Source organism: Nicotiana attenuata, unplaced genomic scaffold (genome assembly GCF_001879085.1).
Source record: "Nicotiana attenuata strain UT unplaced genomic scaffold, NIATTr2, whole genome shotgun sequence".
Classification (NCBI taxonomy): domain Eukaryota; kingdom Viridiplantae; phylum Streptophyta; class Magnoliopsida; order Solanales; family Solanaceae; genus Nicotiana; species Nicotiana attenuata.
In genome coordinates this window covers 99,540-111,884 of record NW_017673183.1, presented here as the reverse complement: position 1 = coordinate 111,884, position 12,345 = coordinate 99,540, and the positions used below count along the sequence as shown (strand labels likewise).

At 33.6% G+C, this 12,345-nt stretch overlaps 1 protein-coding gene across 1 annotated transcript; it reads right to left on the bottom strand.

Moving 5' to 3' along the window:
* Positions 1 to 7,684: 7,684 nt before the first annotated feature.
* LOC109215664 lies at positions 7,685 to 9,902 on the bottom strand. The gene is made up of 2 exons (XM_019379772.1): positions 9,688 to 9,902; positions 7,685 to 8,197 (listed from the first exon to the last, which is right to left on the bottom strand). The coding sequence occupies exons 1-2, from the start codon at positions 9,787 to 9,789 to the stop codon at positions 7,883 to 7,885; spliced, it is 417 nt and encodes a 138-aa protein (XP_019235317.1). The 5' UTR covers positions 9,790 to 9,902; the 3' UTR covers positions 7,685 to 7,882.
* Between the last annotated feature and the right edge of the window lie 2,443 nt (positions 9,903 to 12,345).

The window sequence follows — 12,345 nt, the reverse complement described above, 5'->3', positions numbered from 1 at the left end:
AGCCCAAAATCGAGCTCTCTAACTCAAAAAAGTGATAAAATAACAAAAGTCCTCAAAATAGAGTAAATATAAGTCTGTCCAGGTATTCCTCTTTGCGGTCGCGCCGCGAAGTACAACTTCAATGCCCAGAGAAAACAAGCTACACGTTCACGGTACATGCATCGCGAACTCGATGAACAATGGGGCTAACCTTCGCGAACACGTTCGTCAAATCGCGAACGCCATGGGTTATTCCATCGGCTCCCAACTTCCTTACGCTAACGCGGAACCAATGAACAAAATCACCTAGCTCCAAGAATCATTACACGATCGCGACTTCATCTTTGCGATTGCGAAGAACAATTGAAGCACCAGAAAACCAGCAACTCCAGACATGGGCGAAATGGCCTGAAACTCATTCGAGACACACCGGGGGCCGCCGGGACCTCGTCCGATCACACCAATCAATCCCAAAACATAACGCGGACCTACTCGAGGCCTCAATCATACCAAATGATATCAAAACTACGAATCACACCTCAATTCAAGCCTAATGAACTAACTTCCAAAACTCACGCGCGAATCAGATTAATTCAACTCGGAATGACCTCAAATTTTGCATGCAAGTCTCAAATGACACAGCGGAGCTATAAAAACTCCCAGGATATGAACCCGATATCAACAAAGTCAACTCCCGATCAAACCTCTTAACCTTCCAAACCTTCACCTTTCCAACTTTCGCCAAAAGCATCAAATCAACCTACGAACTTCCAAATCCAAATCTAGACATACATCTATGTTCAAAATCACCATACGAAGCTATTGGAATCATCAAAACACCATTTCGAAGTCGTCTACATAAAAGTCAAACTCTGATAAAATCTTACCACTTAAGCTTTTAAAACAAGAATCATTCTTCCAAATCAATCTCAAATCGCCCATAAATCGAAACCGACCATATATGCAAGTCATAATACATAATATGAAGCTTCTCAAGACCTTAAACCACCGAACGGAATGCTGAACTCAAAATAACCGGCCAGATTGTTACATTTGGTATTCGACATTTTGGTATTTGGTATTGTATTTGATTTATGTTTTTAAAAAAATTTGGTATTAGGTATGATATTTGGTATTTAAAAAAAATACCAAAATACCAATACCGTATCGAAATAGATAATAAGTTACACAGTACATATATTATTAATTATAAAAGTTACATAACACTTTTCTTTGAGGTGGGTATTAATGTCTATGTACTTCATTGGGAAAATTGTACAACAATGTAGGCTGCAGATTTCGGCTCTTATTCTCTAGGATGCCAAGCAGCTTAACGTAATACTTTTATGATTTTGGGATGTTTCTCTTCTCGTTTATTGAATTGTATATCAGGGATTAGTCATTGTTGTATTTTTTAAGTTCAGGAATTAGCTCTAAGAAAGTAATAAGAAATTTTGAATTGTTAAATTTATTCCTATGTACTTGTTTTCTCTCGATGGATTAGATACTTGCTAGTTTTGGACAAATTGTTTATCAACGATGCTTAGAATATTTTTATTTTTATATTTGTGAGTACTTTAATTAAGATATTATAGTTTATAGCTCTATACACTTGTTACTATCGAAGCCGAATAAATCGAAGTTACCGTACCGAATAAACCAAAACTGAAAGGAGAAAAATCGCACCATCCTGAATTTAATTAGATACGATATTGATATTACATCTTAGGAAACCAAATATCAGACTGAGATATTTAAATATCGTATCGTATCGACCGACGAACACTCCTAAGTCAGACCAGTAAATTTTTGAAAAACCAAAGAAATTAGTTTCGAACTAGGCCAAATACATATAGAGCCCATTAAACTTGGCCCAATTTTTCATTTTGGCACTCTAACTAACTCTTGTTCCTGTGAGCACGTGATTTTTGCCGCGCTTAAATTACTCCTATAAATTCATTAGAATTAGAATTTTTCTTCTATTATTTGAATTTTAGGGAATTAATTACATGATTTTGTGATTGTTTGCATTTTTGTGCATTTTTTTGATTGATATAACTCATGAAAAAATAAAAAAATAGCATACTTGCATTTAGGACCTAATTCTAGATTTTTATATTAATTAAACATCATTTGAAATAAAAGAAAAATAACAAAATAGTCTTTTTACAATCTTAAACTTTGCATTTTTACATTTTTGATTTAGTTTTCTCTTAAATTAGGAATTAGTTAATTAGTGGATTTAATTTGGGTCTTTTATTTTACACAATAAAATCAGAAAATTCAAAAAAAAAATAATAATAAATAACATATATATAAGTAAAATACACAAAAAAGGAATAAATGAGAAAACAGGCCAGTCATTTCGGGCCATTTATTCACAATATTCAGCTAGCCCAATTGAAATAATGTGCCAACCCACACCCGTCTAGCCCAATCCGCACATATGCTCGGTCCAATTTCCATTGCCCCACACCATTCAAACGACGTAGTATCATGCCAATACTACGTCGTTTTGATATCTTTAGGCTAGAATCAATCTTGCCCGTCCCTTTGCTCTCATCCAACGGCCCATGATTGGTGATAGATTAAAATAAAAGTGTCTTAAAAATGGAAAAACCCTAAAGACAGGCTTCTCTTCCTCGTACCTCCTTCCCCTCCGCCGGCTCCGCCCTAACTCCGCCGCCGGAAATCGCCCACGGCGGCGGCGTTTGTCCAATGACCCTGAAACTTACACCACCCCTTCTCCTTCACCTCCCCGTTCCATATCCACCATTGATTCCCTCCGAATATCACCCTAACACCTCGAATAAGTCAAACCCTAGCGCCGCCGCCACCGTGCACGGCGGCGCCCGTGTCCAAATCCCACCAAATTGACACCCTAGGGTCACCTCCCCTCCCTCATCTTGATTCCGGTATCCTTATCCCTCGAATGCCATTCAAATCCCTCGAATTTTTAATATGAAAAGTCTAATTTGAGACTTGAGCACGCTAGGCTTCTGGTCCGTTTTTTTTTTGGAGTTTTGGTTTGGTTCCGTTCTCTAATAATGTTACTCGTTCGTTCTTGCTAAGAACAAAGGACTAATGTTATTTGGGGACGGAATCAGAAGGTCAAATTGGGATTCAAGCTTTTAGGATGGTGAGTTTTCTGTATCTTTTGCTCATATTTGGTTTCTCTGTCTCCTTTCCCTCTCCCTGAATCCCCTTAGTGCGTTTAAATTTTAGTCAAGTTTCTGTTTGGATTAATCACTTAGCCTAATTAGGTCGCTTTAACATTTGAATTAATTTCCTGCATATTTGGTCAATAATTTAGCCTAGGTTTTCCCTTTAAGATCAGTTTTGCATCCGTATTTGTTTTTTTTTTTTTTTTTGGTTTGGTTTTTCAGTTTTGCTTTGATTTTGTTTAATCACTAATACTCTAATTAGTTGTTTTGAATCGATGTTTAGTTAATTTCCAGCTCAGTAATTGTTCAGTAATTAGCTTTTGTAGTAATGGTTCGAATTAGTTCTTCGATGCATGATCTTGATTGGTAATTGTTCTTTAATTCAGTGTTTTCAAAGTAATTAGGTTTAGATGATTGGATATAGCTGAATAACTTAGTTTTTTTTTAACTATAGTTGAATTTTAACTAGGACAGGGAGGGGTCAGGGTTAGTTCGACATAGTTAGTAATTCAGGTTAAAGTTCAAGGGTAGTATAGGCTTTTGGATAGAAAGAATCTTGGTAGCAACTAGTAGAAATCTCTGGAACATTCTAGATAGGGTTCAAAACAGAATTTTAGGAAGTTTAGTGGCTATAACTTGAGAAAGAAGTAAGGAAATAAGGGACTTTTAAGCAAAAATGAAAATTAGGAAAGGATGGAAAATGCAAAACTGAAAATCTGAGGGCTGCCCTTATCCTTGCCTATAAAAGGCATGTCCAACGCCTTAATTCACAAGTTTCAATCTCGAAAAAATTCCCAAAAAATGTCAGCCCTCTAAAATTCCCCCAAAAAAATTCCCCAAAATCTTTGAATACCTAAAAATTCAAAATTCAAAACCAAATCCAAAATTGTTAACTTGAAAATCTGAAACTCTTTCCAATTAGATTAGATCATTTAGATCCTCAAAAAAAAAACAAAAAAAAAAAAAAACAAAGGGAAAATCCAAAATATTACTGTTTCATTGCATATCCTTGAATCACTTTCAGTTTTCTGTCACATCTGAGTGATTCGAGCTAGCTGGTAGTTCAACGTGGTTTTGTAGCTGATTTCTGGGTTCATTTTGGATAAAGGGGTGCTGTTTGAGTTTGGTTTAGGGATGATTGCTTTGGTCTCTTCAATCGTTCCTGGGCTCCCTGTTGCTCATTCATTGCTGGTTTTCTATTGCTGCTAGCTTGTCTTCAACCGCTGACCTTCTTTTCTTCTCTTATATTTTCAAATACCAGGTACACTCCCTCAAATTGCTTCCATGTAGCTCCAATTGAAGTTGAAATGGAAAACTGCCAAATCTAGGCTTATTTGAATGTTGTTTATTGTTTACAGTTCAGTTCAGTAGACGTTAGTAAATAAATGCGTTTGGACTGTTAATTTGGACTGTGTATTGTAGATTTTGAATTGGTGGATTACTGAGCTGATTTTACAAACATGTGAGTTTTGCGTAGCCAGCACTTTAATCTATTTTAGGTTGTGGCACTAGTTAAGAAGTGTAATGGAGTTAATTTGTTTTCAATAGATCCAAATAGATTTATAAATGCAGTATTACTAGGTGTGAAGTGTGGTGTAGTTAATTCATGTTCAGTAGTTATGAGAATAGGTCTAGATAGTTTGATATGTACAAAATGAGTTCAAACAGCGCACATGAAAATCAATATATTAGTTTAATGGGTCCCATTTTTTTTTCTGAAAATACTAGTGCTCAAATACTTGATTATTTCCAGTTCCAATTGACTCTTATTCCTATAAGTGAAGCCCGATACTTGATTTGCATTCAAGGCCCAAAAAGTTTGTTATAGATCAAAACCCTTAAAAATGTATTAGGAATATGGGGAATCGATTCGCAAGTATAAATTTGAATTTCAAATTAGGTGGCGAGTTCAAATTAAAAGGGGTCCTCCCTTTTGTTTGAATTCGGACTTGAATTTGAGGTTTGAATTTATAGATGTAAATCAATTAGCCCTTTAGAGACAAATAATAAAATAGAAAATCATAGCTACTTTAGGACGTGCCTTTAAAATTAATAAAGTGAGATGAGCCTCGCCAAACAAAACACACAAAATTGCGGGGCCCTCATTAAATGCTTATATCAAAATACTTAGAATTCGAGACGTGTCGTTTAGCTAATTTCACGGCCTCATGCAAAGATAATAATACGTTAGTCACTTTAGGCGCGCTTTTTAATAATTTTACCTTCCTAAATACGGGTGTGCATTTCATGCAACCCAAATCCAAATCCAAAAACGTTGACTAAAAATATGTCGAGGATCCGGGTGCATTTCATGTGACGTGATCCCAAAACATTTTTTTAAACAACGTTCACCTTCTTAAAGTTTCAATTAAAAGCGGTAAATAATTTTTAAATTGCATTATAGGATAACATGTATAAAAATCAGATTTTAGCCATTTATGATAATTTAAGCGACCGTGCTAGAACCACGGGATCCGGGGGTGCCTAACACCTTCCCTCGGGTCAACAGAATTCCTTATTCAGAATTTCTGGTTCGCAGACTCCAACTGGAAAGTCGAAATTTTCCTCGATTTGGGATTCAAATTAAATCGGTGACTTGGGACACCAAAAGCCAATCCTATCCCAAGTGGCGACTCTAAATCAAATAAATAATTCCATTTCGAATGATGTCACTTTAAATGGAAAAACTCCACTATACATTATCCTTCGGGGTAGGTGTGTAAAAAGGGAGGTGTGACAGTTCCATTTTGGCCCTCCAACCCCAATTTTTGTGTTCCACTTTAACACAAAAGCTGACTAGATTTAGTGTGTGATTTGCCTCACCCTTTAGGCGCGTGAGGGATATTTTTTCAGCCAAATTTCATACTCTCAACCTAGAGGCGGATCTAGAATTTAAATCCTATGGATTCAATTTTAATATTTTTAACATTAAATCCATTATATTTTTAAAGTTATGGGTTTATATCTATTTTTTTTATAATTTTAATAAAGTTTTACATACAAATTTTTACTCCGCGTCGAAAGTTATGGGTTCAGTTGAACCCATAATTATTACTGAAAATATATATATATAAAATATTTTTTCCACGGAAGGAGGGCAGAAAAAACAAAAAAAAAATTGTAATTTGAAATTACAAAAAACATTTGTGGGGGGAGGGGGGGATGGGATGGGGGTAGCAGCTGGATATTTTTTCGTGCTGCATTTTTACCCGGGATAAAAGTTTTAGTGTCAAAGTAGAACAAAAGAACCCATTATACTTTTAAATGTTATGTGTTTATATCTATTTTTTTTTAATAAATTTTTACATACAAATTTTTACTCCGCGTCGAAAGTTATGGGTTTAGTTGAACCCATAGTTATTACTGAAAATATATAAAAAAAATATTTTTTCCCAGCGATGTGGCCAAAAAAAACGAAAAAAATAATAATTTGAAATTACAAAAAAACATTATTTTTTTGCGCGAGGGGTGGGGGTGGGGGGGACAGTGGGGTGGGGTAGCAGCTGAAATGCACGCGCTGCATTTTTACCTGGGAGTAAAAATTTTGTGTCAAAATGAAACATAAAAATTAGAGTTGGAGGGCTAAAATGGAACAAGAGTTAGTTAGAGTGCCAAAATAAAAAAGTGGGTCAAGTTTAATGGTCTCTATATGTATTTAGCCTTCGAACTAAAACAAGATCATTGGATTACATAACTTTAGGCGAAAAAAACAAAACAAAAATACCCATTGCCTCAAAGAACTTGTCTTATTGATAAAGCTTAAAATAAGAGAAATACAAGCAAGAGAATTTACACGTCATGAGGCTCCCAGAACTATTATTTAAGAAGATTTCCTAAGAGACGTTTGGTTGGGTGAATAAAAATAATATTGAATAAAATATATAATAATACTTATATTAGTTATATTTGCATTAGTTATGCTTATATTAATTATACTGACAAATTTATTATCCATTACTTAATTTAATGTATTAAAATATTTCATAATTTTTAAAAAAATAATTTCTACAAAAATACCTTCATAACCAATTCATCACATTATTAAAAAATACATATGTTTAAAAAATACATATGTTGAAAAATATTTTTATATAAAAAAGATTTATAAAAATTATTTAATTTGTCTACCTATTGTAATATAGAACTGAATACTTATTTATAAAAAAAACAAACATGCTAAGTATTTATTTATCTACTAGGAATACAATTTTATTTCCTAGTTTCTTAAATTATTAGACAAAAAAGGTTTAAATTAAATAATAAAAGAAACATAAATTGCTTACAAATGCATTCCAGTACATAATAGTAGAGTACAAATTTATAAATTTACAATAAAGAAATTAACTGAGTATATATATAAATAACAGGAGCAATTTCAGTATCAAACTTGAATTAATATGATAGCATATTTCAGTCAAGCACAAATTTCAAAAGATAATTTTATCTTTAACTAAACTAATGCATGAATTAAAACGCATCACATTGTTAATACCATAATTTTTTATGGATTAATTATGCATAAGATAATATCAAAAATGATGTATAACTAATGCTTGCATAATTAATGCATAGGTTCAAAAGTATCAAACAAAGTACTATTAATACACAAAGCTATTATTTTATATAAAGCATCCTGCCAAACGACCCCTTAATGACTTGTGAACACATACCAAGAAAAAGTTGCATCACTAAGCTAATTACAACTTTAATATCAACCTCACATGAGATTAAGGTGATGATCATTTGCTTTTGTGAGTATTTTTAAGGAGGTCATCAGAGTCATCACCCGTCTTATGGAAGTTCCCTTTGCCAAGAGGCTCTTTTAAACTTTCCTTCACAGAATCAAAATTAGAGTCACCCATTGTAGCCGCTTCCATTGCCTTGTCCACTGTTTGGCTGGCAAAACCCTGCCTATCTTTCTCTTCTGCTACTCTTTCTAAATGTTCTTTATCTTCAGCCATCTCATCTGCCACTCTCATGAATTCCTCCGCTGTTGTAGGCGCTTTTTCTTCTGCATGATGTTCGTAATTTTCCTTGATTGATTGTGTATACTTCTGCCTCATCAGGGTTAATTAAGCATGCCACAAAATTCAGCTTATCAAGATTAAAGAAATTAAAAGGATAAAATACCTGCAACAGCTAGCCTCATTCCTAGCAATATAATCTCTCCGTCCTAAATTTATGTGGCGGTTAGGGCGGTTCAAAACTGAACAGAAACCGTTAACCGAACCGATAGTTCATTGATTTATTGGTATCGAATTATCGGAGTAATAGATGGTAAACTGAGATTTTATATTTAACGGCTTAACGATTTGGGAACGAATTACTCAATTTTCTTATCAGGTAAACCATTAACCCATTAAGAATTTTTATATTTATACTTATACCCCTATGTATATAAAGTACTATTGAAATCCTATATGGTAAAATCCCTAATTTTTATTTTCTAATTCTCAACTGTCTGCGGCCATTAGAGGCAAAGAAGTCGTCAGTCTCGTCTCTCTCTTGAACTCTCTCTTGAACTGAGAAGTCGAAAAATCAAAATCTCAATGATTAATACGTGTATATTTGTATGAGTAGTCTTGATAGTATTAAAAAATTAGTTAATACGTGTATGGCAAAATGGATAGTCTTGAAGACTCTTCAATTAAAAAATACCATTTGGTTAGATCTTAGATGGTATTAAAAATTTTGTATTGATTTGAAACTGTTCGGTATTGATTGAATGATTGTTCAAAATATTTCTATTTGGTTTAACCGATAAGCCGTCCGATAACCGCCCGATAATTTTTAATCCGATACCAATCCACCCGTTATCTTATTGGAGGGCTATCGGATTACTACGTTTATAATCCGATAAACATTAAGCCGAACCGTTAAACATAATTATCCGTCCGATCCGCCCGATAAGCACCCCTAGTGACGGTGTTTAATTCAGCACCGAGATTAAAAAAGAAAAACTTTTGAAACATAGTATAATAAAAGAAGATCAATTCAGAAGCCCTTATATTTCAAATTGTTAAATATAGCCAACAGGATTTCATAGGTCTAATTTGGGATAGATTTTGACTCTATCTAACATAGATAACAAGATAAAGTATAGAAAATGTCAGATTTATATGTGACTTGTGAGGAGCCGTATGAGATGACCTGCAAACTTTTAAAACAAAAAAAAAAGTACCACACATAAAGAAAAAGTATTGAGTGCACGACAGATACATAGGGACAGAGAGAGTATGGAGGATAAAAGAGCAACCCGGTGCATTAAGCTCCCACTATACGTAGGGTGGGAGGAAGGACCGGACCCCACCGGACCACAGATGTCTATCATACGCTGTCTTGCCCTACATTTCTGGTAGAGGCCGTATTCTAAGTATTAGATTTCCTTAAATATTTTTGGATTATTTTTGAATCCTCTTGTTAGAATCTCTGGAATTTACACTGATTAACTACATGACATTTCCAAATTAATTGGATTTTTAAATACTCTGTTGGAAAGCAATAATATAAATAAAGAAATAAGAAACTGGAGAAAGAGATATACCCGTAGTACAGATATGGGAACAAAGGGGACGAGGCGTTGTTTCAATCGAGATACATGCGATGTACTGTAAAAGTACAGAAGCTTATAACCACTCATGGCCATGGATGTTCCTTCTTCCTAATTTTTACAACAAACTAAGAGAGGTCTTAACAGAGAACAACACTTTTTTTTTCTGAGTTTAAGTCCATTGGCAAAGATAATAAAAATGTTAAGAGGGCAAGTGACAACCAAAGAGTCCTTTGTACAGCTTATGAGCTTTTAACACGTTGCACTTGTTCCGAAACGTGGCGGACTATTTACTGAGTTTGCTGCCACGTCATATCCCTGCAGCATAACATATATCGCAAGAAAATATTTCTCTGGATAGATTTTAGGAGAAAAAAAAAAGAAGAAGATAAGAACACCCTTTCGGATTATCTTTCCCTTTTTTAGTTTTTAGTTGTTATTTTTCCTCAATCTTCTTGACAAATAAATTTATACTAGGAAAATAAACAAATAAATTGAGAAGTAATCTTGAGTTGGATGGACAATCCATCTCGACTCGCCTGTTGGTGTAATACTTCATCTCTTTGTTGGTTCATCTATAAGAACGTGCACTCTCACTATTAGAAAACTAGCAAAATTTGTTCATAGAATACCGATCGAAATCGATAAAAAAAACGACAGAAATAGGTCGGAAAATAAGTAAATTGGTCGCAAAAGTCAAAAAAAATATTTCTGACAACGGAAATAGTTGTCCCACAACAAAGATATAAAATTTCCGACCGATTTTGGTCGGAAATTATTCAATCTTTGTCCAAGACCTGGTCATACTTGCATATTATCTACCAAAATAATATTTAATTAAAAATTTTCAAATATACCAACTGATTTCGATCGATATATTTGAAATTATTCTTTTCCGCCCAAGGCAATTGGTTTTTTAATATAACAAAAGTTATATATATAAATTTTCCAACCGAATTTTTAATTTTAAAATTTTAAAAATATTAATTTAATGAAAATACCGACCGAAGTCGGTCGGGTTTTGTTAATTTATATAAATAGCTTTTAAATAAATAAAATTTAATAATTAATTGATATATATATATATATATATGTGTGTGTGTGTGTGTGTGTGTTAAATTACTTTTATATGGATATTATATCCTATCTGTGTATGTATATACATATATGTACATAATATTTAATTAATTTATCATTCTAAATTGTAATATTCAATATTTAATTAATTTTATATTTATACACACACGCGCGCGCACACGCACATAATCTTGAATGTTTTATTCTCGATCACCTTATTAGTACTTTGCTCGGATACTTCATCGGTGGATCAATTGAAATTCAATTATATTCGACTAAAACTTACTATAATTGAATTGTTTATGCATGTTAGGAATATCGTGAATCATTGTTTATGCATGTTAGGAATATCGTAAATCATAAAAGAAATGTTCAAATCTTAATTTCATATATATAGCCTTTTAGATTTTAAATTGCATTTTTAGGATTTAATTAATTACATTGTTAAATGCATCTTTTAAATAACTAAAAATAAAAAATTGCATTCATAGATTAGTTAATTAATTAGGTCATTAATCCATCATTAGGTAATATATATATATATATATATATATATATATATATATATATATATATATATATATATATTGTAAGCACTTAATTTTTGCCCCAAACAGGAAATTACTCCTAAAAAGTCAAAAACACTGTGAGCACCTTAATTGCATATTTAGAGTTGTTTTAAAACCATAGAAAATCATAAAAATGTCTAATTCTTCATCTCGTATTATAATGACCTGACCTGTCGTTTTGAGCTTTTGCACTTCGCTCGCCAGTTCTCGGGCATGACTAGCCCCGTATTATGTATTGTGACTTATGTAAATCGTCGGTTTTGATTTCCAGGGCAATCGAAATGGATTTGGAAGGACAGTTCTCCGTTTGAAGCTTAAAATATGAAAGATTTGACCAAGTTTTGACTTGTTGGTATATGATCTCGGATTGGAATTTTTATGATTTGGTTAGTTCCGTTAGATGATTTGGGGCTTAGGAGCGTGATCAGAATGTAATTTGGAGGTCCGTGATAGATTTAGGCTTGAATTAGCGAAATTGGAATTTTGGCGCTTTTCGGTTGATAGTGAGATTTTGATATAGGGTTCGGAATGGAATTCCGGAAATTGGAGTAGGTTTGTTGTGTCATTTGTGACGTGTGTGCAAATCAGGTCATTCGGACGAGGTTTGATAGACTTTTTGATCTAAAGCAGAATTTGGATGTTTTTGGAATTCTTAGGCTTGAATCCATTGATGATTTGATGTTTTGATATTGTTCTGAGCGTTCCGAAGGTTGGAACAAGTTTGAATGATGATATGGGATATGTTGGCATGTTGGTTGAGGTCCTGAGGGCCTCGGGTGAGTTTCGGGTGTATTTCGGATCATTTTGGGCTACATTGAATGCTGATTTTCTGATATCTGGTGTTTTTTTTCGCATTCGCGTAGAGACCNGCGCGCGCGCGCGCGCACACACACACACACACACACACACACACATATATATATATATATATATATATATATATATATATATATATGCAGACACACATATAATCTTGAATGTTTTATTCTCGATCACCTTATTAGTA